The 27,719-nt window shown below is 41.6% G+C and overlaps 1 protein-coding gene across 6 annotated transcripts in view; it reads left to right on the top strand.

Annotated features, from left to right (window-relative positions):
* Nucleotides 1-27,719, top strand: part of Nr3c2 (nuclear receptor subfamily 3 group C member 2) — a 322,027-nt gene that overhangs the window by 205,157 nt on the left and 89,151 nt on the right. For all 6 annotated transcript variants that reach the window (XM_075976497.1, XM_075976498.1, XM_075976499.1 and 3 more), the window contains one exon: nt 19,520-19,636. In XM_075976497.1, coding sequence (XP_075832612.1) covers nt 19,520-19,636 — 117 coding nt within the window. The remainder of the gene's footprint in view (nt 1-19,519; nt 19,637-27,719) is intronic.

Raw genomic sequence — 27,719 nt, 5'->3', positions numbered from 1 at the left:
AATTATTGTTAATTCATACCTGTTATATTCAGATTTTTTAATTTTCATATTATGTTACTGTGCTTTCAGCCAATTTTAGGACAAACAGGACTAAGATCTTGAGGTGAAGGGACATAGAGCATTCTCAAACTGTGGTTTTGGGGACGTTGCCATGGAGATGATAGAGCAGGGAGGCAGGAGCAGGGTGTCAATTCAGGCATACAGTCAACTTGTTGGAGTTCTGTACCTGCTATGGTTTAAGGAGGTTAAATAAGTATTGCAAAGTGCAGATGCAAAAGAGGCTAGGAGAGTAATGTGCACTCACTGTTGAAGAAAAGCTTGTCTTCTCTCTTTAGGAATTTGTCCATGGAAGACTGGCAGGCAAGGGGAAGCATCAACTTCATGATCTCAGTACACTTGACTTGCATCTAGTTCTGTCCTAGAGAGAATATGGGACACTGAGCCCAAGGCAGGCCTCTTCTAGCCTAGAAACTTCAGCCTAAGACCTGAAGTTAGATGACGGATGGAAGGGCAAAGAAATGAACTGCCTGGCAGAGCTGAGAATAAGCAGCCCAGCTTCTAGAATCCCATATATACTAACGTCCTAAACAAGTGTTTCTCATGTGATAACATGAGTGCCATGCTAACAGGCAATCAAAGCAAATCCGTGTACTTTTTATAGTAAAACACACTGGTATTTGTAGGCTCTTTATGATGGGTTGTAACTTTTTGAGGTAAAAAAGCATATAATTGCAGATAAACTAAACTGTGAATTTTTTTTTACTTTTTTTTTTCTGTGAGAGATGTAGAAACAATAATTTAGAAAACAGGAAATAAATATTTGGAGATAAAGGTAAGAATGGGCCACAATGGAAAAGCCTAAGATATAGGCTGGATGGACTCATAAGTGGACCAACAAACACGTGGGATGTGGGCAGAGGGGTCACAAGAAAATATAGCCCAGGAGAAACTCCTGCTGGCTTGGGTGGGATGTCATGAGAGTCTTGAGGGAAAAGAGGTGGCCAGCATTTAGTCTTCAGCAGATGTGACTTAAGAAAGGCAGATAATATTCGTTCCAGTCTAGGGGGACATGAGCTGCTGCTAGGAATTCTCCTGTAAGATGAGACAGCAGAACTGGGCCTACAACATGAGAATAAAACTCAACCTTCACTCCCAGAATCAAACTGAGCTACAAGCATAAGTCCCAGGAAAGTGGCAATGAAGAGGGCCACCACAAATCTTGACTAGAGGCCCGAAGGTGGGCCAGACTGGACAGGACTACGTGCTACGAGGGGAAACATGTCTTGATACAGAGAGCGGCACAAAATCTCTACAGGTGACTAAGCCCAGCAAGGCTAAAACCAAGTGGAGGCAAGACTTTTCCTTGGGCAGAGCTCTGCCCTAGACTGAGGTGCTTCCAATGTCTGGGCTGTGGCTTCAGGAAAGCACTCCAGATGTGGAGCTAGACATTTTAGATACAGGGTAACACTTAATCTTTATATGCCCCTTGAGATAAGTTTAGTGACACTGGCTTTACAGATGAGAAAATATAAGGTTGAATGGTTTAGTCAACACTATATACCTGGCATTGTATTAGCTGATAGCAACTGTCTCGCTGTCACCTGCGTGTCTGATCCCAAGCCCATCACTGCCGTATAAATTAGATGAAGGCTCTCTCTTAACCTGAGTAAGAATTAATTTCTTTTTATGAAAATGTCTTTATTCAAAGCCCTTTAGTCAAGTGATCACATTTGCAATTTTACAGCATGTGGGTACCAATCCCTCTTGGAATGTGAGAGCCAGGCGCTTCCACTGGTGTGCAGACAGTACTGCTTGTGAGTAACTTCTCAAGTGAGAATGGGCTTTGTCATACCCGGGTCTGGATCCTGCCATCACCGCGGTCACCAAGGACATTGCTTAGGAGAGGACACTGTGACCTCTCAACAAAGCTACCTAACACTAAGTATAATAATGTACCTTTCCCAGCCTAAAAGCCTGAGCAACACAGTTTGTTCTCAATAAATATGAGTCCTCTTAATTTCTATTGCTTTGTCTCTCCTGTTTCCATGACTACAGCACTTATGTGTAATCTGGTCTCTCACCCTGCCCACCTGCTAATTTCAGCCTGACTTGCTTTACAGACAGCATAGTCAGCAGTTTTCCGAGTCTTCTCCTCCCATCCTCTCTACTGTCACTCCAGTCTGGGATGTCCTTGCGGCCTGCACAGTAATAAAAGTCTCTGCTGAGGGTGCGGGAGCTGAAGAATTTCCACATCTCAGTTTTTTCTGTTTTTCTCTTTGGTCTCTGGCTACTATGTTGTGAACAGGTCTCCACCGTGTTGCACTGTGCAGCCATAAACCAAAGCTGCTGTTTCAACAGTCATGAACTGCAGCCTTCTTTTTCGGGGGGGGGGGGGGGGCGGGGACAGGATTTCTCTGTGTAGCTTTGGAGCTTGACTTGGAACTCACTTTGTAGACCAGACTGGCCTTGAACTCACAGAGATCCACCTGCCTCTGCCTCCCAAGTGCTGGGATTAAAGCCATGCACCACCACACCCAGCAGACTGAAGCTTTATTTTTTAACATACCAACCACAGTTTCCCCTCCCTCCTCTCCTCCCGTTTCCTCCACCCACCTCACTTCTACCCCCTCCTCCCGCCCACTCCTCTTCCATCTTCATTCAGATGGGGTAAGGTCTCCCTTGGGAATCAACAAAGCATGGCATATCAAGTTGAGACAGGACCAAGCTCCTCCCCCCTGCATCAAAGTTAAGCAGTGGGGCTAAAACCTGCCCCTGATGCATGAGCTGGCTCTTTGAAACCTATTCCCTATGGTGGGATGCCTTGTTCAAACTGAGGCTTTTTAAACTGTGAGAAGCCAAAGACAACCCTTTTTTCCTTGAGAGCTGATGGCCTCAGACATTCGTTCACATAGTGAAAGGTTACACGTCCACATCCTAGTCTGTCAGCTTCATGTGGCTCCAGTGTGTGTGGGGTATACTTCTCTACTGCTTTTCCTTGATAAGTACCGGGCTTTAGATTCCAACAGATGGAGGTAGGACAGGCCTGCTTCTGTTGGGACTAGTTGATATGCTAAGATGTGAAATCAGAAGATTGCTGCTCTGTACTTCAGCAAGCCATGTAGGACAAGCTCAGAGGCCACTGCCTGAGGACCAGGGGGATGAACTGAACAACTTGGAGTGGTCAGTTTAGAAAAGGGAGGAGCACTGACGTAGAGAACCAGAAGGAAATGATGCAGGATGGTGTCAGCCTTCCTTATTTGAATGACAAGTGGCTGTCAAGGCACGGAAGATGCAGCAGGTCTCAACGTGTGGGTCACGACCCTTTTGGAAGGCCTTTCATAGGGGCCTGGGACCATCAGAAAACACAATATTTACATTATGATTCGTACCAGCAGCAATATTGCAGTTATGAAGTAGCAGTGAAAATGTTATGGTTGGGGGTTATCACAACATGAGGAACTATATTAAAGGCTCACAGTGTTGAGAAGGTTGAGAACCACTGGTCTAGAGTAAGAAGGCAGCCCAGATCAGTTCATTGTGAATTACTTTGGGTGAGTTGAACTGGTGCCTCTAATATTGCCCCTGGAAATGTGACAATCAGTGGTAGGAGTCACCTGTGCCAGCTTCCCTATTGCTCATTGCTCAGGCCCAGACCCCACAACACAGCGTGTCCTCAGAGACTCACATTTATCTCTCAGTTGCCGTCATACTCAGTGTCCCCACCCCGACTTCATAACGCCTTCTTATAAAATAAATTGTGTCTCTTGTTCAAAGCTCCTGGTTCCCTTTATATCCAGAAAACGTTTTTCAAGATACAAATCTAATGTTCTTTTCTTCCTGTGGCCCTTCCTTGTATCTGAGGCAAAGATAGTTCCTTCCTCCCTATGTCCTTATAGTGTGTACTGTTCTTGGCCAGGGTTTAATCTGCTTAGCAGCCACCATCTTGTCCTGAACCTCCAGTGCCCCCCAGAGTTCCTGTCTAGTCACCTTTCCACCAAGAGTTGATCACAGGAACTGGCATGTAATAGCCAATCAGAAACCCTTTGTTGGATTAATAGAAGAACAAGAAGACACACTAAACTAGCAATGCATCACATCACAAACAGATTTACTGTGGTTTAAAAAGCATATATCATTTAAAAAAGAGTCTCAGAAGGATACCATGAAGATGATAATAGTGTTTGCTTTGAACTAGGGGTGGAACAGAGCGGAGGGAGACATTTTCCACCATGTGACTTCTTGAATTTTGTTCCCTCCGTATGTGTTACCCCGTGTACTCCACACTGGTCCAGTTTAATGTGTACATGCCAAGGACATCATGACAAATGCTTTCATAGGTTTTGGGGGTTTTCTCTCCTTTTAATATTTAGATTAAAATAGATGTCTAAGAAATAGTTATCTTCTATTACTAGTATCAGCCTTCATCTGAGGCTCACTGGTGATGGCCAAGGGGACAGAAGAGCACCCACTAAATTGTTAAAAAAAATACTAACACAAACAAACAAACTAAACCTTCACGCTTTCAAAGGTTATCCGAAATCAAGGAGGTTGAATAAGTGTCCCTTTCAATGTTCAAGACCACAGGCAGTGAGCTGACTGGGCTACAAAGAAAGTATCTGAAAGCTGACTGTGGAGAAATCAACACAGGGCTTTCCACTCCTGCAGGGCTGTGCTCCTGCACCCTCTGAAGCTTGGGGTACTGAGGTTCCTTCAGACCAGGAAATCTTGGTACACGTGCCAGTGTGTGAGTTAGTGAGCTTTGTGTGGTGCCATTAGAATTGCAGCACACCTGGATTCTCGGCGTCAGCGTGTTCAGTGATGCTTTGTCTACCTGAATCCTATACAGAGCAGCCTAGACTTTCACTGTGGATTCTGTTTGACTGCCATTTTGCCCTCTAGGTCTGAGTGTCTTGAGGATATATCTAGTATGTGTGGGTTCAGAGAAGAATCTGTATTGTAATAGAGCTTCAAGCGTGAATAACAGCTAAAGTAGCTGCATGGTTGAGTCTTAATTGGCAAAATAGAGACAATCTCACTGGTCTCAAAACTCCCTCACAACAATTGAAAATAAAGACTAAAGTATATGATTTTTAAAGCACTTATCCACATGAGAATTCAACAAATGTTAGTTCTCTCCCACTACCCTGAATAGTTTCAAACTTATCTCCACAACAGATGTTGTTGTACAGTGAAGTCCAAAGATATCAAAGTCTTAGTAAGAGATGCGAATAGGATGTAATTCATGCCTGGGGAAAACACACACACATGCACACTCACACACGCACACACACACCTACACACATGTGCACACACGTACACACACATGTACATACATGCACACTCACACACATGTACACACACATGTACACACGTGCACACTCACACACACGTGCACACATACATACGCACACACATAGGCACATACACACATACATATTCATACACACACTACTATTTTTCTTGTTGGAACTTCTCTTACCATCCGTCATGACAACTCTTTCTTTAGGTTAAAAATCTTCCATCATTTGTATTTCTTCATATATTTACCTTTATTATCTTTTATAAGAAGATATTTAAAATCTAAGTCAGGATAATGAGCTCTCTCTCTCTCTCTCTCTCTCTCTCACACACACACACACACACACACACACACACTGAAAAACTAACACCTTTCACTTTAAGAAGGAGTTTTATCCAGGAACCTTATGCTTGCCCCCCTTGGTTAAAAACTCCTGAGTCAGAAGCCCAAACCTGATCCCCACCTTAAAGTCAGGGTCCTGAAAGGTAACTTTGAAAGGGCTTGTTTCAAGGTGGCAGAGACAGCCACTGATGCTTTCCCCTGGTGTTTTAAAGCAGGTTAATCCAGGCTCGCTCATAAAAGCTCAGCAGCAGGGGATCATTGTCCATTGGTTTATTGTGGGCGGGCCAGACTGGTTTGAACTGAGCCGAGGAAGTTAATTACCCGGTGTTTTACTTGGCTCTGGGAATGAATAACCAGTTCTTGCTGCTCCCCACCTCACCACACTGGAGATGGCATGGGGGATGGGAAATCACCCCTCAGAATCTACAGAGAGGGAGTTGCTGGCTAATCTCTTCTCCAGGTTGTTTGAACCAGTTCAAAAGCGGTTAAACAAGGTTATGTAAGTGACATGTGATGGAGCCCAAAATAGTGACCGCAGGCTTGGGCTGCTGTTGCCTGGCAGTTGTCAGCTGGAAGAAAGTCCTTCAAGCAGGACAACAATGAGCTGCCCAAAACGAAAATGTGATTTAAGCAACAAATTAATTTTTAAAAGGGTTTAGTTAAATTGCCTTTCTGGAGTTGAGAGTGAATGCTGGTTTTGAAAAGGAACAATGTTGCTCTTGAGGTCTGGGCATTGCCGAGTAGCCACGGTGGGTAAGCAGGAGACTCATCTCAGAGTAGCCATGGTGTGGTAAGTGGGAGGGCTGGTCATGTCAGAGTACCCACGTGCTTGAGTGAGATTCTTCCTAGTGAGTCTGGGAGCATGCTTTCGCTCTTGGTTCCCGTGTTTTAATGAATGGCACCAGCAGCCCAGCCCTCAGATTTACTGACATTGGACTATAACAAATTACATATAATCGTTCAACTGAATATCTTAAGTATTAAACTACCTTGTGAATGGTTATCTTTTTACTTAATCTCCTTTGTAGCCTTAAGGTAGGAAAAGAAAATTCTACTTATTTCACATAACACAATAAACATGTAAACTAATACAAAAGAAGACAGATTGGTGGTGAAATCTGGCAAGGTTGTTGTTTTTTAAAAGGACAACCCAAACGACACCAGAAAGGGCTTAAGCCATGCCTCAGCTATAACGAGGCTTGAACCCTAAGGTTCGGGTTCCCCCTGTAGCAGGTCTTCAATGGGCTCCAAGTATGGGGACTGGAACCCAAAGTGAAGGGGACAGGAGCAGAGGATACACTGCAGGATTCTGTGGCAGGATTCGGGTTTGGCCAAACCATGTCCCTTGTTCCGATGTGACTCCAGGAGCTCTCTTAATCTCTAAGAGACTCATAAATAGTGCTGTATTTCCCCACCCAGACTCTGGGCAGACTGGAAAACAAAGGAGTGGCTTGCGGAAGATAAAATATCAGCCTTTTGCGAGGCTAAGTAAGTTGAAGGATAGGACTTTGTGGTGAGAGCAAAGAGAATCTGAAACCTGAGCCTGGGAATTGAGACACAGGCCTTCACTGTGTCAGGGCAGACCTTCCCAGAACCCAGGAGGTGTGTACCTACTCTCGAAAGAGTTTTCTCCTCAGAGGGAAAGATATGGACAGTATGGACGGAGGCAAGCAAGTCAGATATTCTTCTTGAATCTCCTTATTCAGAGACCTTAGGTGTGACACCATGCAGCTTCCACCCGCTGGAAGGAAACGTGAAAGGTGTAGCACAAGGGTTCCCATCTCTGGGATTCTGCGTGAGGTCCCAGTCAGTTACAAGATCAGCCTTGCAATTGTTCAGTATTCTCTCCCTTCCTGCAGCTAAGCCCTATGTGTAAAGGGTAGTAATGTACAGATGGTGGCTTTTCTAATGCATGCAATTTGGGACCTTTTTATCCAGTCTGGAATTGCTTTGGTCCCCTGCTTGGCTAAGTGTCTGTTTGCAAGTGTGGAGACCAAGCTCCCCCGACTCCACGAATCCAAAAGGTGTTTGTAGTTGTTGATACTGGCATTGAAGCTGCTGGAATCTGGGGTGTTTATGTCTAATGTCCCCTGAAAATGTCATTCTTTATTAACGTGTACCAACCTCCTTAGAAGCCAGGCTTACTGAGGAGCAATGAGGCAAGCAGGACATGGGTAGGACCGAGGCATGTGTCAATCCACAGATAACTGCTGAATAAAGAATAAACTCATCCAACACAACTGCTTCCCAAAGTTAAAAGGAAGACATGGGGAAGATCTGTCACATGTATGGCTGGTCTCCGGCCATCTTTAGCTGGGGTCAGAGGGCAGGGTGGTTCAGGCTGCACACTGTTCCACCAATCTGTCGTTCATAGACGTCTCAGAGTTTGGGGTGTATGATCCAGTATCTGAATGTGACACTAACTTCTGATGTTTTCATGTTATTAAAATAAGTCACGCATAATATATTGTCATCTGTACTAATAATAGTAGAATTGAGACACCAAAAGTTGAAGCAGCAATAAAAATAAGTTAGAGTCATTGGGGCCTATGTCTCTGATCCAAGATGTAGCTACTGCTGCTGACATGAGGCGGGGTTGTTGAGCATGCCTTTGAGCTTCTTCCTGTCCACCTCCCTTCCATGTTCCCACAGGGCTCCCTCCCCCAGTAACCATAGTGCTTACAGTCTTGGTTTGGAGAGTAGCTCGTATAGGACCTTGAAAGGCATGTATACAAACAATGCCAGGATCCGATCTGTGGTCCAGAGCGTCACTGTACTAAATAAATCTTATAACATGGATTCACCTCTGTGAAGGCTCATGGCCCAAAGGGTCTCTGGATGTCCAGCAGAATCTCTCCTGAGACAATGCCAGAGACCAACAGAAGACAGCCTTTTTCATACTCATTTCAACCAAAGAAGCTCTCCTTTTGCTTTTGTGAGTGTGTGTATCACGGTCTATAGAAGAATACATTTTTAAGTTGTTTCTTTGTTTGTTTGCTTTTGAGATAGGGTCTTTTTGTGAACTGGATGTCCTGGAACTTACTATGTATACAAGGCTAGCCTCAAACTCAAAGAGGTCCACCTACCCTTGCATTTCAAGTGCTGAGATTAAAGGCCTATGCCATTATGCCTAGCTAAGGTGTTGTTTTTCTTGTTTTGAAGCTTAGAAAACATTTGGTGTAGAAGAGGGACATTGCAGACAGGTGGTCTAATGCCAGGCATAGTCGTGGTAATAAGCAATACTAGATGGTAATGTCTGGAATGAAAAGAGTTGGAGAGGCCACACAGGACTGATGATGAACTGACAGGCTCTGTGATGTCAGACACATAACTTGCACAAGTTCAAGTCTGAAGTCCCACCCCAACCAAGAAGCTGTTTGTGATTGGTACCTACTGGGGCAGGGAGTGTCAGTGATCATCAATGGAGTGACTAGCAACCATATTCCAGGGAAGGCCCTGTCCCCAGGAATAGTTGGCCAACACAAAGTTGTTTTTTTTTTTAATGTGATTTTCTTGTTTTGATTTGGTGGGGTTATTTATTCCCTCAAACTTCTTTTTAATAATAAAGAGAAACAAAACATGAAGTTTAATACATATAGAAGAAAATATCTGAGAGGAGCTGGGGGAAGGGAAAGAATATAAAAAATATATTGTATGAAATTAATTACATTGTTTGAACATTTTTAAAAATAAATTCAAACTAATAGTAATTTTTAAAAAAAATAATAGCTGGAATGATGATGGCAACAATAACTGGGTCCGGCATTCATTTAACTTCCTGTGTGCCACCCCCTGGGCCAAGTAGCCTCTGTGGCATCCTGGTCTCAGGATAGATCATCAGGTAGTCCTTCCATAGTCCATGTAGCAGATCAGGAAACAGAGATGCAAAATAACTGTGTGAAGGCAGTTCATGCAGCAGAGCTCTGTACCTTAGAAGTCGAGCCGAGTCGACCTAACTGGAGAAAATGTGAGTAGAGATGACGGGACTCAAGAAAATCTCCAAGGGAAGAATCATGGGGACACTTATACCAAGCAAAGGTAGAAAATGGTACCGAGGAAGGAGAGTATAAGGCAAAGGTGGTTCTAGGAGTTCCCATGTAACTAATTGTAGTGTTAAAAGTGTAAAGAACAATCAAGGGGAACTCTAAAGTCTGAGGAAGACTTCCTGCCAGGTAAGGACAGTCACTTGGTTTGTGAGTGTAGTAGAGTTGGTTTTGGAGACATTCAGTGGGGTTACTGAAGTTTCTGCACCCGGATAAGCCTCTGCCAATCCAACAATCCAAACCAGACCAAATCAAATCAAATTAGGAAAAAAAACCCAAGTTTAATGAATAAAAACGCTCGCAGATGATTTTCCAGCCCTCCTTCCCCTTCCCCCAGAGAGGAGACAGGAAAAGAAGACCAGAAAACCACGTGTTTGTTTTCTGGGGGCACTTTAAATACCATCTCTCGGGGAGGGGTCATCATTTAGCAGGCTTTCTGAGATGCAGCAGGTTCAGAGAAAGATGGGGGAGGGGGCTTGAGGTGGTGCTTCCAGACTCTGGGTATATGGATGCCAGTAGCTGGGGTAAAGCTTCCACCAGAACAGGTACATGTGTGAGTGTGAGATCCAAGAGGATATAAGTCTGCTTTCTGTGACTGCAACAAAATATCCAAGGTAAATTAGTGTAAGAGAGAAAGGTTGATTTTGGACTCATGTTTTATTCGGCCTCAAGGGATTCAGTATCTGACCTACATACCCTCTTACACTGAAAAGTATTGAGCAATACTAGAAAACACCGTTGATATCAAAATAGCAACCCGAGGAAGTTAGTACTTTCTAGAACCCTTGGGTCCTGGGCCCGAATTTCCTTCTTATCCTAGCTTCAGACAGATGGGAGAATTGGGCTTTTGTCTTCTGTTTACTTTTAAGATATAGTTTAACACTCTCACTTCTTTGTTGGCTTTTGGAGGAAGGTAAAACTTGAAGATGGGGTCAGAAGTGAGTAGTGTTTGTCAAGTGGGACCTTTCCACCTCAAGGCCAGTCTCGGGGAGATGCTCTGCCCTGCAGCGAGCATGCTGCTCACTTATATCTAATTAAGAGATAGCTGCTGTTTGAATTTTCTCACTTTACTAAAAAAAAAGCGGGGGGGGGGGAGCTACCCAGAGCAGTGATAAGTGACAACTCCACTACCATTGTTTAAATTTCTTTAATTTAATCTTTAATTGAGTCTCTGCTGCAGGCCGGATTCTTCACTTCTTATTGATGCATTTTTTGTTTGACCCCACATCACCATTCACCAGGTTGTCACTGGTGTCTCCATTTTATAGGTTAGGAAGCCAAGACTCCGAAGCCTGAAGCACTCTAGTGCAGCTCCTCTGAGTCCGAGGCAGCCTCTGAACCCTGGCTCTGGCTATGCCACTTTCCTTGCTTGGTCCTCCTTGCTGCCTTCCGTCTTCTGCTTCTCTCTTCTTGTGTTATTGAGTCTCTGAGACCCTCATATCCCTCAATCCGCCTGTCTCATTTGGCACCAAGTCAAGAATAGCACAAAGTTGGTTCTTGATTTTGTATTTTAAAAAAATGCCAAAGATAACTTTTGTTGCTATCAGGAATTTTTGAAACAATATTTACCTTTTAAACATTTCCCAAATTATCCTACAGTTAAAAGCGATTTTATAGTTTGAAACAATACAGAAATAACAAAAGCTTGTATTCTGTTGTTTTTGAACTCAGCTTTGTGATTTGCTTTGGTTTCCTTTTTGAGCTCCGTTGAGTTCTGGTTTTCCAGGCAGCCTTTGAATTTGTGTTGTCCTTGCCTCCTGACATCAGCACATTGGTGTTCTGTCCAGATTGCCCCTCACCTTGGAAACCTCTGAAACCCATACCAGCTGCCTTTCCTCCCAAACACTGCCACAGCCTCGGGCAGCACAGACTGAGCAACTTCTCCTGGGAGATCAGCAGTCTCTATCAACACTCAACAACAGAAAGCTACTCCTGCCTTGCTGACTTCATTGAAAATCCTTAAAACTTGTCTTCTTCCTTCCTTTCTCCTTCCTTCCTTTCCCCTCCCTTCTTCCTCCCTCCTTCCTTTAAACAAAGAAAGGACTTTAGGCAGAGTTTCCTATTGCCTAGGCCGACCTCACACTTGCCCTGGAGACTGGACCCTTTATCTCTACCTCCCAATGTCAGGATGAGCTTCCATACTTCCTTAGAGCTCGTTGCATTATTGGACACATATGGGGGGAACTCAGGGATGGAATGCTGGAAAAGGAGCAAAAATGTATTTGTATCTGTGCATCATTTGTAAGCCGACTACTTAGGAGTCTTGGGTGAACATACTTTACTATGGGTCTGTGTCTACCCAGCATTACCTTGCAAGTTCCATGTACTATGTGTAAGTAACTAGTGGGTAATATATATTATTTCCTCCATGACATAGAAATATATGGGTTTTCTAAAATGTCTTCTACACTATCTATTATGAGCTATCTGTCTAAACAGAATTTCCTCAATTTTATGAGAGCTAAATAAAATTTATTAGAAAACTACAGGACATTTGCATTCTCCTATAATTTTTTTAAATTATTTGTCTTGTAATTGTAGATATTCTTGAATGGGTAGCTGTGTATAGTGTATTGACAGTGATGGAACTTAGTTGGGAATCATGGGTTATCAAAATAACCACTGATCTTTACATCTCCCTCAACAAAGAAGTGAATTTTACCCACTAGTTACTCTTAGTAATAGTTAAAAAGTAAAAAAAAAAATTAAAATTAACAACTCACTGCGTAAATAGCCTTCAACTTTATAAAACTTAATTTGGCAAGATAAAAATCAGTACGCTGAAATGGTCACAGCTTCTGCTAGAACTTTCGTTCCCGAGACTGAAATCCATGTGCTCCCTTCCACATTCCTGAGGACCCCACCCCCCACCCTGTGTGTTTCCCACTCTGCTTCCAGTTTCTGCCCCCTCCGGATGGGATCAGATCACTGCACTGATAGATTTCCTGAGCCAGACCCTACACTCTCACCTTGAGACTCACAAGGTGCTCTGTGGTACTGGATTGAGAATAGCCTAGTTCTAGCTCCTACAGTGGCCCGACGTGAATCAACAGAGGAACAACTGGTTTGGATCTTCCTAGGTTGCTTATCTCTTTCTTATCATTTACTATCTCATGCATTATTCATTTGGATTCAGTTTCTCTTTTCTTCTAGTTTCTACAAGTAGATCTTAGATCTTTCATTTTATACTTTCCTAGTATAAGCAGATAAAGCTAAAAATATTCTCACTAAATGCAGCTTTAATCGGATCCAAGTTTTTGTTGAGTTTCCATTGTTACTAAATTTAAAATATTCAGTTGTTTATACCACGTGATTTCTTCTTTGGCTCATACTTATAAATTTGGTGCCTTATTTTCAATGACATCAGCCTCTTATGTTTTGAGTATGAGTTTTGTTTATAAATGCTTTTAAATTATCTACATAACTTCAATCCTTTCCCAGTGTTATCTCAGAATTTTCTACGTGTGCTTAAAATAAAATATGTATATTGTGCAGTTGGGTCACCCAAATAGGAACAGGTGAAAGTGATTAAATAACAGTGTTCAAATCCTATGCGCCCTCCCTGACTACCCAGATAGTAGCTGCTTTCCTGGCTGCTGATAGATTTTTATATTTCCAGTTATAAGTAAACGGTTTTGCTTCAGTTTTTATTTGACTGTATATGTGTGTGTATATATACGCATATATATACATATATATTTGGGTAGTTATAATTCCAGTTTGATCAGTGTAAAATTATATTCCATATCACTCTTCATTTTATGTCTTCTTTGTCTGTTTTTAATGTAGTCACATCAGCGTTCTTATGCTTACTGTTTGCATTGTATATCTATTTTTCATCCTTTAATCTGTAATCTCTTGATTTTCATGTGTAAAATACACCTTAGCAAATACTGTATCTTCCTTTTTAAACTAGTCCACCATTTTTTTTGACTTTCAAATATTTAGACCATTTACTCTTTTTTTTTTTTTTTTTTTTGGTTTTTTTGAGACAGGATTTCTCTGTAGCTTTGGAGTCTGTCATGTAGACCATTTACTCTTAATGGAACTTATGCTTGGATTATATTTTTGATTTTTTTGCTTTCCATGTTAATTGTTCACCTATTTTTCCTTTGAGGTCTTTCATTAGGTTGATTGTTTTTCAGTATTCTCTTGTAGCTCAAAAACTATATTCCTTATTATTTTTATAGTGTGATGTGGTATATTATATGGTAGTGTTGCTCAGTATACAACATGGACTTCAACACCCCATCTCAGAGCTTTGTAAAAGGGCAGTGAATATAAATTCCTGATAAGTTCTTAGGTGATGCTCATATAACAGGCACCATTGCTTGAGAAACATTGTATATCTATTTTTCATCCTTTAATCTGTCTGTCTGTCTGTACTGTTACTCCTCCGTCTCATGGGCTTCACCTCTTTACTCCTCGAGCCATCTCTTGTGCACACTCCAACCCGCAGGTGCTTCTAATTCCAGCCTTTAGGTTATTTATGAAGTTCTTTCACTTAATTCTTCTTTTCTACTGACTTTGGCTAATATTTTTCTGTCTGTATGTTCCTATCATAGTCTGGCTTATTCCAAAGATTCTGCATTTTGTTATAGTTCCCTAAAAGATGATGAATTTTAATCTAGTGGATGTGGGATTTCCCTCTGCATGCTGTGAATATGTTTTGTTACCATTGGTTAATAGAGAGAGAGAGAGAGAGAGAGAGAGAGAGAGAGAGAGAGAGAGAGAGAGAAAGAAAGGGGGAATAGTCAAGGAGATACCAAGTAGCTACCAAAGGAGAAAGATGATGGAACCTTACCCTGGTAGGCCACAGCCTCGTGGTGATACATAGATTAATAGAAATGGGTTAATTTAAGATGTAAGAGCTAACTAGGAATACCCCTAAGCCATTGGCCAAACAGTGTTGTAATTAATATAGCTTTGTGTTATTATTTAGGTTTGAGCAGTTGGAAACAAACAGGCAGTCTCTGGTTACATCTAGAAGTCAATTAAATCACTGGAAATCACCTTGAACTTGTAGAACCTTTGTTTTATTTGCTTTTAACTTTTGGGGAATCTATTTTGCCCTAACAGTGGGATACAGTATCCCGTTTGTAGGGCATGAACCTTTTGGGGTCTCGAAGGAAAGTCAGAAGTCTTTGTGTCTCCTTAGTGTTGTAGAATTCAAGTTCTGCTCCCCTCTGGTGGGCAGCTACTGAGATACACCTGCTCATCTCTTTCAGCCTTAAATTGTTTCATACACTGAATTGGTGTCCTGTGGTCATTTCTGGAGTCTCATACCCCTCCTATACCCTACTTTCTCAATCGATCTCCATAGTCTGTGATAATTCCAAAGCCTGTCTTTTTTCTCTGGTAATATTAAGGCATTTTTTTCTTGGTTTGTTTCTAGCCATCTTATACTACATGGATCACAAGGCTTTGGTGGAGGGGGTTGGGGGAAGCTAGTCAACCACAAGACCTTGACTAGAGTAGGCAGTTTCCCTGCATTTGATCACTGCTAGGTTTTCGCCACAACCTTTTGCAGCAAAGTTCGTAAGTAAGGAGACTTGGCTACTTCAGGCTGTTACGTCACTGCTCAAATGCAGAACTGCCCTCACAATTGCTATGCAGCTCAATAAGAAGTCGCGTGTGTTTTCTTAGCCACTTAGCTTTCTTTTTAGCCCAGAACTACCCCTCTAGTTCTCTATATGCTATACAAAAGCTTACTTTCATATAGGCATCTCCCATGTTGTGGGGACCTGTAACAGTCACCCCGACTTCCACTCTACTAACCTGTCACATAACCTTAAGACTTATGTGTCTGAAGCATGGATCTGGGCCTGATTGTTCTGTAAGCTGGAATGGCAGCAGCATCCCAGAACCTGCTGAGTGACTGCTGAGCTCCTTGGCTGTCATTCCTGGCCACCACTGTCTAGTCAGGGTTCTGATTGTCTGCCTGTGTTAGTATGTCTGTCGAAATTCTTTATCCCACATATCCTACACTGTGACTTCTTCTGGATTAGCTGCCTTAGCTGAGAGAACAGGCTTTCAAAGAGAAATGAACAGGACGGAAGTCATCCAACTCCATCCTCATGGTTTTTGGTCTGTTCTTGTTGATGTAATAGAGACTAAGGGTGAAGCACAAATCACGCATTTGTATCCTTGCAATTCAGGTTTTCAATGTTGGAGCTAAAGAGATTGCTCAGTGGTTAGGAGCACTGACTCATCCTCCAGAGGACCAGGGTTCAATTCTTAACACCCATGTGAAGCCACAATTGTCATTCCAGTTCCAAAAGATCCAGTACCATGGCCACACGTGGAGCACAGACAGATATGCTCACAAAACCCATGCACTTTTTATAAAATTGTAATTAAATTTTACAGATTACTAATGTTTGCACAACTAAAAAGTATATAACAGAATTATCTGATATCTATTATAAGATGTTTGCAGTAGTTTCCTGCAATTCTCCTGTCCTATGCAACAAATGGAACATAGCCCAGGAGGGAAACCATTCTGCCGGTGTTATAGGATCCTGTATCTTTAAAGGATACTGATCATAAATTCATCCTGGCCTTTGAAATCCACTCCTAAAAAGAACAGCCAGAGAAAATCTTCTGTGCACATGGAAGATGGAGACCATTTCTGGCTCAGTCTTATATACCAATGAGACTTCTTTACATTTATCACCAATCTATAGAAATGAGAAGAAATTTGCACCCCATGAGACCAATACCTTATGCAAATGTCTTACAGCCATAAATCCTTGGTGAACTGAAATAAATTAAAATTACATTTCATTATTTCTTCAGACTTTGAAGCTGACTCAGTTCCTTGTGAGGTGCAGATGAAGCCTGTGGCTGTGCACTCACTCTCGTGAGATGTAAAAAGCACAGAGTGCCAGGCGCTAGAGGAAATCTGCCTGGTAGAACAAGGCGCTTTGCTCAAAGAACGCTCCACTCTTTCTTACTTCCAAAGGGCACATTCCGTGCTGCTAGACCACCAGCAAATTATATCACCAGCTGCTCTTTAGAAAGCCCTCTGGCCTCAAGAAAGACCAGCACCCCCAGGCCTTCTGAATTGTGCTTCTGATTCTGTCTTCCGTCACTTTACCCATTCCTGCTTTAATTTCTCCCTCTGGAGAAGAGTCTGAGTGACAACTGCTTGGCATCTGCAGTAGGCGTAGCCTACGACTCCAATATTATTTTAAGTGATTTATTGTATTAAACAATGTATATTATTTTTGTTGGATACTTATTATAATTAGAAATTAGTAGTCAAGGGGACATGATAGTAATGGGCTGAAGAGAGGGTTTACCCTAACCTGTTCGCCATGGAGTAGTGCACCAGTACACCCTCAGCACCCTCTGTGCTCGCCCACCACCGAAGGCTCTCACCCTGTCTCTGACTTACACAGCAGCCCGAGCTGCTAATGGCAAGCCCAGACTTCCTCACTCCACACCCGGATGGCTAACAGCAAACACCTTTACTTGGAGGCATCTGACTTCCCATGCCCAAGGCCAAGATGGGGTAACTTCTTACAAGACACAAGCCCCTACCATCTTCCCGTCGCAATTAAAGGCAGTTCATTTTTCTAGTTGGTTCACCTAGAATCTAAGTCTTCAGCTCAACAACTCAGCTGATCTAAGAATCTGGAATCTGGCTGCCTTTACCCCATCACACTGACCCAAGCCACTTTCATTCTTCCCTAAATGTAACAACTGCATCCCATCCACATAGATCGCCAGCCTTTGTCCTCAATCCACTGCAGTCGGTTTTCCATACAGCAACGAGTGGTCCTGCTTGAAGTTCTCAAGATTTCTTCTATCGCCCAGAGTAACAGCAAAAGCTGTTATTATACTGAGGCCTCCAAGGCCCTCCAAACAGGCTCATGATAGCCCTGGACCATCATTCTCTTCCTGAAACTTGCCCTGCCCAGTACTCGTTTTCTGCCTTGTTTGTTTTCCTCTCTGGCAGGGTGTCCCTGCACGTACCTTGAAGGACCTTTACGTTTTTGTTTAAAAATAACCTTGCTGTGAGGACTTCCTGTGCACCCTCCCCACCAGGAGAAAATGTCCTTCCTCTGCCTCCCAGCCCACACTGTCTCGTTGCTGTTCATTTATCTGACAACCACGTCTGTTGTCTCTTTTTCCCCTCGTTGGATGAAAGTTAGCACAGCAGAGACTTCTGTCTGCCTGATTCCTTGTAGTATCCTCACTGCTTTGAGAAGTATCTGGCATCTCCTGGATATTCAGTCAATGTTTAAATGAGCAAATGAGTACTACAGCTAGGCTACCCATTCCATGTTCTGCCAGTAGGTGTCCCTCTGTGAGGCCGTGCTGTGTCCACATGGGATTTGTTTAGTTCAGGTGGGCTCCCACAGAGAAAGACCAACATTTCTTAGTATGATTTTTTTTACACTAGGAACACAATCAAGTATAATTAGAATTACAACCAGTATAAATAATATTAAGCAAGGAACGTATGCTAAATGTTTTAATAAACATTCTATCCTAAGGAGTCTAAGTCTTATATAGGAAATGGCTTGGCTACATCATAAGAGGGCAATCATAACTATGACAATATAATCTTCAACCCCATTGAAAGGGAGATAATATTACTTGAGCAGGCAGGAAGTACAATCAAACAGCTTCTAAAGCGAGCAATATGACAGAGACAATTAGCTACCTGAGCAATCACCTAAAGTCTCATTTGCAACGTTGAAACAACCAACTTTGGCTAAGGCCTAGTGTAAATGACTGACCATTTTCAGAGGCAAGAAATTTTTCAGAACCATCTTACCCTGTCTTGGCAAGATTTGATAGTCTTTTCTTGTGTCCTGCTTATCCATTTCTGGATATCATGTACTTGTCAGTGGTTGAGGTGTGGGCAGTTCCTTGCCCAAAGGCCAATTATGCCAAGAAGAAAAAAACTCCAAGTAGAGTGTCTTTGGTGCTCAACATTCTCTCAGGAATAGATTGGTGCTATTAGGAGCAATAGTGTCTCATGTCAGCAGAACCCTAATTTATTTAAATGCCATGTTCTACAGATCCTTGAAGTGGTTGAAGATTACCTAGTGTGATTTTGAAAGTTTTTGTAGTGTATGTGCCAATGGCAACCAGGTGTCTTAGTTCGTGTTTCTATTGCTGCAGAGAAAAAAGTGAGTTGGGGAGGAAAGGGTTTATTCAACTTACATTCCCACATCATTGTTCATCACTGAAAGAAATCAGAACAGGAACTCAAACAGGGTAGGAACCCGAAGGCAGGAGCTAAGACAGAGACTGTGGAGGGTGCTGTTTACTGGCTTGCTCCTCATGTCTTGCTCAGCCTGCTTTCTTATAGAACCAGGACCACCAGCCCAAGGATGGTCCCAACAATGGGCTAAGCACTCCCCCCTCAATCACTAGTTAAGAAAATACCTTACATCCAGATCTTATAGAGGCATTTTCTCAATTGAAATTCCCTGCTTTCAGATAACTTTTTGTGTATCAAGTTGACATAAGACCAACCAGCACAGTGGGCTTTGCAACTCGAAACTGCAATCTGGCTTATGCTTATAATGTTGGATGGAAATGCATAACACATGCAGCCATTATCAAAATCAAATAGTGGAAGTAGGCAGCTCCTCTTCCTGTGGAAGAATCTGTTTGACATAGAGTGTCAATACAGGGAAGCCAAGTCTTAGTGGTGTTAGATTGCCTGCATTCTCCACAAACCCTGTTTGCCCTGCTGTGTTGAGGAATAAATGTCAAAGCAGGAAAGAGACAAGAACCCTATTCTGATTATACTTGCTAGCATTTTATTTTAGTCTGGTAGTTGTTATTTTAACATTTTTTATTATTAAATCAGGGCAACACAACTATTTATGTGCTGGAAGGAATGACTGCATCATTGATAAGATTCGGCGAAAGAACTGTCCTGCATGCAGACTCCAGAAATGTCTTCAAGCTGGTATGAACTTAGGAGGTAAGTGTCATGGGCTCAGCTTGATATGAATTGTAACATCAGTAAACTCTGCATCCTGCCGGAAGCAAAGGTGGCCTAATGTGAATCAAAGTGTCGAAAGAGTCACAAAAACTAAGTTCTGTTCTCATGGTGACGTGTTTTCACGGGGAAATATTTCCTGGCTGGAATTAAAAGGACATGACTATAGCTTGCTAAGGTTCAAGAATTGGATCTTGGGCCAAAACCCAAACAAAAAGATTCCTTTTTTGCACAAAATTATAGATGATAATCATCATCTCTGTCTCCTTAGATGATAATATGTGATATATAGGAATGGATTCTTAATGTCAAAAGTAAAGTATATAAGAGGAAATCCTGTAAAATGGTAGTGTTTCACCACAAGAAGTGGAAAGAGTAAAGGACTTGGAACCAGTAGTTTTCTGTTAATAAAACCGAGTGAGGTTTGCATGCACTAATACAGACCTATCTCCACCGTGTTATTCAGCAGAAACAAACTAAGGTTGTAAAATAGGATATGTCTGGATTATGGGTTGTATATCTATTTTAGAAAAGCAATAGACTCTACAGTAGGAAGACCTGGTCACTACCACATATATTGTGTGCCTCAGAATATTTTTAAAGATTTATTTATTATGTATACAGTGTTTTGCTTGCATGTACACCTACGTGCCAGAAGAAGGCACCAAATCTCATTATAGATTGCTGTGAGCCACCATATGGGTACTGGGACTTGAACTTAGGACCTCTGGAAGAGCAGCCAGTGCTCTTAACCACTGAGCCATCTCTCCAGCCCCCTGTGCCTTAGAATTTTATGCTACATCAGAATCCTGTATTGTGTGCACATTCCATATCTAAAAGAAATAAAATTTCTTGAGAAAAAATGTAATAAAGTACAGCTTCATTCTCCTTTTATCTTGGTGAATGAGTTTGCTCCTGGCTAGTGTGACATGGCTGCCCATATGACAGAGGAACTCTTAGGAGTCAGGAAGAGGGTGATGATGGCCAGGGAAGATGGAGAAGTTGAGACCATGTCACAGATCCTCACCAAGAGCTGGGATAGAACAGCCACTGTGAGAGGGATGGCAGAAACTTCTGTCCCACTTGTCCCTCCTAGTCTTGTAGCCTCAGGCATGCTACCCCAGCCTATGCCTGTGTCCTTTTCTTCTGCTTTGTTGAAAAGTGTAATGAGACTTTCTTGTCAGACTTTCATGAACTGTCAGCCCCCAAATAACAGCATGGAGATGTATTATTAATTATGAAAGTTTTGTCCTCTAACTCAGGCTTGTTCCCATTTAGCTCTTAGAACTTAAATTGACCTGTTTCTATTCATCTGCACGTAACTTTCAACTGTCATCCACCTCGCTGACATCTCTCATGTGCCTAGATTGACCTGGTGTTCTTCTCTTCTCCACGAAGTGCTGCCTAACCTCTCTTGCCTAACTGTTGGTCATTCACTCTTTATTAAACCAGTCAAAATAAAACAGTTTATCAGATATTCTGCAACATTTCCTCCTTTTTTGTCTAAATAAAAGGGAAAGATTTTAACTCTACCATAGTAAAACTATATACAATAAGAACAGTTATCAGGTAATAATACATTCACAATGTCCTATTCATTTGTATTTGGCAACTTTGGGGAAAATACTCTATTATCTATTCTACCTTGGTGAGTTCAAAGTTTTTTACCTAAATCATTTTCTATCATAACTTGGATTACCATACTAAAAATATCATTTTAGACCTTAAAACCTTTTCTTAGATAAAAACTTAAGCTTTTATGTCTCTCAACCTTATTATCTTACATTTTACATCTCTTTTGTGAGTTTCTTCTCTAAATTTGGTAACAAGGAAAACTGTAACTACAGCTATCTAGTCTTCAACCCCATCAGAGACCTGAGAAAAATAAAATAGCACCTAAGTAAACAGGAAGTGCAAAACAAACAATTTGTAAAACTTTAGAAATGACCGAAACACCTGGCTGCCTGGACTGTTACACAAAGTTCCTCTGCAACATTGGAGCATTCATCTTTGGCCTATAAGCCTAGAATATTTGACAATTTTTTCTGTAAAGCAGGAATTCTTGAAGGACTGTTCTACCTTGTCTTGGAAAAGTTTGGCAGTCAACATTTGTGTCCTGCTCATCCAATTTGAACAGGATACTGTCAGCAGTCAGGGCCAGAGCAGTTTTTTGCCCAGTGACTAACTTTTCCAAAATGAAAACAAATTCCATGTAGAGGTTAATTAATTCCCAGCATCCTTCTTTGAAGTAGATTAGTGCCTCCAGGAACAGACGTGTCTCACTGTCATGAAAAGTCTTATTAAAACATCTTAAAGGTCATATTCTGTAGATCTCTAAAGTATTTGAAGGTCACCCATCTTTGTAAAATATATCTGTTTGACCTTGAAAAGATACCTAACATGACTATAAATTGATTGTTATAGGTGACTAACTACTAGCCTTTATTTTTAATTACCCTAAGTAGTTTATAATAATAGCTTTTAAGGACTAGAACTATGTATTATATTTTAAATGAACGGTATCAGTATACTACCTTAAACAAGAGTGGAAACATATACAGTATGTTAAACAAAAATAACTTTAAATTCGTATCAGTATGCAAAATATCCATACCAATGTAAAAATGTTTGAGATTAAGAGTTTCTTTTTAGTTTGAAAGTAGATTCTATAATCTACCCTTTTATCCTGCCATCACTATATCTCCTCTTGTTTATCTTTTCAGAAAAAGATCCCTTAATCTAATCTGCTTTGTTTAGTTTCCTGCCTGACCATAACCAATAACAACTTTCAACCACCCCCTTAAATGATGATAAACATCCATAATCCACTAACTGACCCCAAACCACCCACCCACCTCTTAGAAATGTGGGTGTCAGATTCTCTAGACTGCTTCCTGTTGTCTGTGAGAGATGGCATCTTTAGAGGATCCTGAGAAAACTGAGATAATGGTCAAGTCCTTGGAAAGCTAGCTGTTGTCCAGCCTCTGTGTGATGGGAAAGTGCAGAGTTTATCTGAAGTCCCTGTCTAGAATAGTCTATTAGGCTGGACCATCTTAGCTAGGTGCTTTGAAATTGTTCTAGATGTAGATTTTTGAGGAAACAGTAACAGAGGCATTCTGTGAGGCTGGATCACCTTGTCTGTTTGTCTTCATTGATATCTGGTACTTTTCTTTCCTGAAAACACACAGACTTTTAAAGGTAACACACATATCTTTATTAACACAGTATGAAAGCACAAATAAGCTGAAGATAATACTCTGTTCTATGTTTGAGCAGGTAAAAGACATCTGTCAACTGTATATGTCCAAATGGACTTCATAACCAAACTGTAATATAAGCTTCTATCCATGCCATATGAAAGGATGGCACTTAGTAACTGATACCAACCATTGGCAGATAGGAGTCAATGGTGCTAAAGAACTATACAGCAAGAAGACAATCAAGTGAAGAAATTGCCTACATAATGGACAGAAAAACTTGCTGTGTATATGACAGAAGATTAATATATCGAATATTTAAAGAACTAAAAATGCAATAGCAAGCCAAAATTCAATCAGTAAATGAGCCAGTAATTGACAGATGATTCTTAAAGTGTGTAGTATAAATGTCCAGTGAGCATGAAGGAAATGGTGTGCCATCTCCTCTCAGTCCCAATGCTGTCCAGTCCGTAGACAAAAGGGAATCCTGTTGATAGAAATGCAAAGGAACTCAACCACTATGGACAGCAGCATGGAAGTCTCCAGAAAAGTTAAAAGCAATCTGATATAGGATCCAGCCGCAGTCATTCCTGGATATTTATCTGAACCTGGATATTTATCTGAAAGATGCTGAGTCAGCATAGTAGAGATACATGCACAGCCATGTGTATAGCTGCACTTTTCATAATAGCTGAGTTGCCCATCAGTGAAGCAATGGATAAGGAGAATGTATGTTAGTATGCACACAATGAAACTTTCCTACAGCTATGTCATTTTCAAGAAAGTGTATGCAACTGGACACAATCGTATTAAGCAAAACTTGTTAATTTCTTAGAGATAATTACCACATGCTTTCTTTCTTTCTTTGTGAACCCTAGATTTCATGAAGATAGATGAAACCCTATATGTATATGTCATGAAAATCAGTAAACTGTGTAGAACAAAGAAAACTAATGGATGGGGGTGGGGGTACAAAAAGAGGCAACATGCCCAAATTAAATTATGTGCATGCAATGCAGTGGTTATACAGTAATTAAATGTTGTTAAAAGACAAAGAAGAAAGCTTCTCCATCATGAATCAACCAATCAATGGAGTGCAGGGGTGGCCTGCATGAAGGACAATCACAAAGAGAACAATCAGCAGGGGGAAGGGAGAGCCTACAGAAAGGAAAAAAATACTTGCTAACTGTTCATTTCACAGAGAGTTGTTATCCAGAACCTGAACATTTTAACAATAAATATGTAATCTGGATTTTGGAAGGGTAAACCCTTTGAATAGATACCTCAAAGGAAGTAATTCAAGGGACCAAAAAAATACATGGAAAAATACGCAGTCATGATTATTATTAGATATCATAAAAATATTATTAGTCATGATGGAATTACAAATCAGAAGTAAATTACAGTAACTAGCATCCTAGTAGATTGGGTATTTAAAAATTTGGCAAAGCTGTAGAAAAAAATTGAACTTTTATATAGTGTTGATGGGAATGTAAATTGGTATGACAACTGCAATGAACAATATGAAGGTTCCTCAAAATGCTAAAATCAGATCTCCTAAGTCGGGGTGTAGCTCCATGGTGAAGCGCCATAAAGAATGCCCAATTCCTAGAACCACAAAGATAGAGACAGATTGATAGATGGATAGAGAGAGAGAAAGAGATGATAGATGAATGGATACATAGATAGATACATAGATACATACATAGAGAGATACATACATAGATACATAGAAGATAGATGATAGAAAGATAGATAGGTAGATAAATAGATAGATGATAGAAAGATAGATAGAGGATAGATAGATAGATAGATAGATAGATAGATAGATAGATAGATAGATAGATGAGATAGATAGATGATAAATAGATATAGACAGATGATAGATTATAGATAGATAGAGATGATAGACAGATGATAGGTAGATAGATAGATGAGAGAGAGATAGCAAATAGAGATAGATATATGATAGATAGACATGATAGATGATAGATAGACAGATGATAGAGAGATAGATTATAGATGATAGATAGAGGTGATAGATGAGATATAGCAAGTAGAGAGATTGTTTGAGAGATGATAGATGATAAATGATAGATAGCAAATAGAGATAGATGATAGATAGACAGATGATAGATCGATCGATGATAGATAGATAGATAGATAGATAGATAGATAGATAGATAGATAGATAGATAGATAGATAGATAGGACAGACAGACAGACAGACAGACAGACAGACAGACAGACAGACAGACAGATAGATAGAGTCCTGCATGGTAATATTTACTGAGGAACTGCTCCGAATATCTAAGATATAGAGTCTGCTTAGCTGCTCATCAACAGACAGTGAACAAAGAAAGTGTGGGTATTTTTCAACCATAAAGAAGAATAAGATCCTCTCATCTCAGCAGAGTGATGAAGCTGAAAGATATTATAGTTAAGTGGAATAAGCCAGACACAGGCAGATGCCACACATTCTCATATATGGAATCTACTACCATGAGGAATAGAGTAATGATTTCTAGACATTGAGAGGGGAGCAGGGTGCAAAGAGGGGACTGGATTTGATCACTGCATACTATATGCACATGAAATTTCACACTGCACCCTCACCAAGGTGTGAAGGCAGTGCACATGAGTAATATGGAATTATAGAACTCATCCTCACTATAGTGACAGTCGTTTTCTGTCACCCCTGGGGGAATAAAGGTGGAGTCACAGATCTTTGCTGAGCACTTGATTTGCAGGTTGAAAAGGAACGATCTATCTTTTGACATGGAGCTTCTTAAAAGCTGAATTAGCAGAGCTAATAAAAGTGGCTCCAGCAGAAACATGGCTTTGCTCTTCTAAAAGGTCTGTTGACGAACATTGTCAGCATTTGGAAAAGACCCTGAAAATAATGTATTGAGTCAATTTATTTCTCTTTTCCTTGACACACTGATGTACTCCTACAAACATGGCTTCATGGTGTTGTGTCTCGGTAAACCATGACTTTGAGGATCTGGAAACTTTGTAACCACATGCTACAAACATGTGGATTGCATGTTTGTCTTCAGAGACAAAGGTGGGCTTCGAGTAGTCAGAAAAGGCACTTGGCAAGACTTTAGCATTCCGTGTTGGCAAGTCAGGCTGGGAAAAGAATTGAGAAAGTGAGGGGAGGCTGTAGATGGTTGGTCCTCAAGAGCTGCAAGATGGCTCAGTGGGCGACGACTCCTGAAGTCAAGCCTGGTGACCTAAGTTTAATGTCATCCCAGGACACACATAGAAAGAACTGCTCCACAAAGCAGGCATGCACGCCCTCCAGATAAACAGACAGACAACTTGCAACTCTAAAACGTAAACTTAAAAACAACGTAAGTTACACAAGAGAAAGAGGCTGGATTCAGTCCTTCGTTTACAAAAGATAAGGACGCAGTGTGGACCTGCCACTCTGTGTCCTCACTCTGAATGCTGGACACAAGGAAACGTTTACATACTTAGAGAGGCAAGAAGGAGCAGAAGGTGGGGGGTGACCGCCTGTCCCTACCTAGCCTTGGTCACAGTAGGGGCCAAGGGGATGAATGGCTTGCGGAGTCTTCTGAGTCCCTGAGTAGGTTCCCTAGGCTGTTTGTTCCCCAGGAAGTAACCCCTTGACCCACTTCTCCATCCCCTCTCAGCAGAGATGGCTGAGTCACCTCACTAAGCTTTTTCAGATGCTACTGGTCACAGGATGGTTGGCTTCGAACTGCTTTATAAGGGGAGAGAAATCCTTCTCCGTCTGTTTACTCAAAATCCTCTGGAGTTGGAAACCAGATCCAAAGCAAAAGGAGAAATTAAAGGAAGTGTTCGCTTGATTGACTGACTCAAAGTTCCACTTTGCATTTTTGTTTTGTTTTGGTTTTCCTCCAATTTTTAAATTTTCTTTTTTCTTTAATGAAACCCGAAACCTCCCTTTGGCTTGAGGTCATTATGAACAGGTTCCCCAGACCAAGCACATTGCCGGTTTGTTTTCATTCCCCAAACACACATCCTGTCCCTGCCTTGCCCTCTGTAGGGCTCTGAGTCATGCCTGAGGACGGCCCTAATTCTGTCACCGGTAGCCTGGACCTTCACATAGGCAGGGCCTTCTCCAGCCCTCATGGCTTTGTCTCCACTGTTAGGTGCTGTTTCTGCTAAGGTAACATGGATGAGTTGAGGGATGGAGCCGTCTCAGTCAATTCCAACAAAAATTTCTCATTTGTTCCAGATGCATAAGAAGGCCAAGAGCAAGGTACTCAGATTCCTATGTGTATTCTCTTCCTATTGCTGCAATAACGAGTAACCACCAGGTTATTGATTTAAACAAAATTATATGAAAATTTATTTTCATATGAATGTACAGCTTAGGAATCTAAAATGGGTCTTACTGAGCTCAAGTCAGTGCAGCAGCAGGCTGGCTTCCTTCAGGGAGGCTGAAGGAGAGAACTCGCTTGCTGCCCCCAGGTCTTGGTGCTACCTATGCTCTCTGGCATGAGGTCCTTTCTGTTATCATGTGAGGTGACATCCTCCTGGGCTCTGGGGATCAGAAAGAAATGCCTTTAAAGCACCATATTAGTTCCTTCTGTGTGGCTTTGGCTGAAAGGCTTGGTGTGATAAGGAGGGAAAATGTAGTTGCTCATGGTGACAGGAGTCTCAGCCACCATGGTGGGGACGGTGTGGCACAGAGCTCTTGTTCACAGCAGCAGAGCGGGAGGCAGAGGCTGCAGCAGGAACCAGTAGTCTGGCGCACTCTTCAGAGAAGTATCGATCTTCTGCTAGCTAGGTCCCACCCCCTAAAAGCTCTACAGCCCCCCAAAACAGTGCCACCAACTGGGGAACAAGTGTTCAAAAAGGAAACCTGAGGGAAG

The sequence above is a fragment of the Microtus pennsylvanicus genome, chromosome 6, assembly GCF_037038515.1.
Source record: "Microtus pennsylvanicus isolate mMicPen1 chromosome 6, mMicPen1.hap1, whole genome shotgun sequence".
NCBI lineage: Eukaryota > Metazoa > Chordata > Mammalia > Rodentia > Cricetidae > Microtus > Microtus pennsylvanicus.
This window is presented reverse-complemented; position numbering and strand designations above follow the sequence as displayed.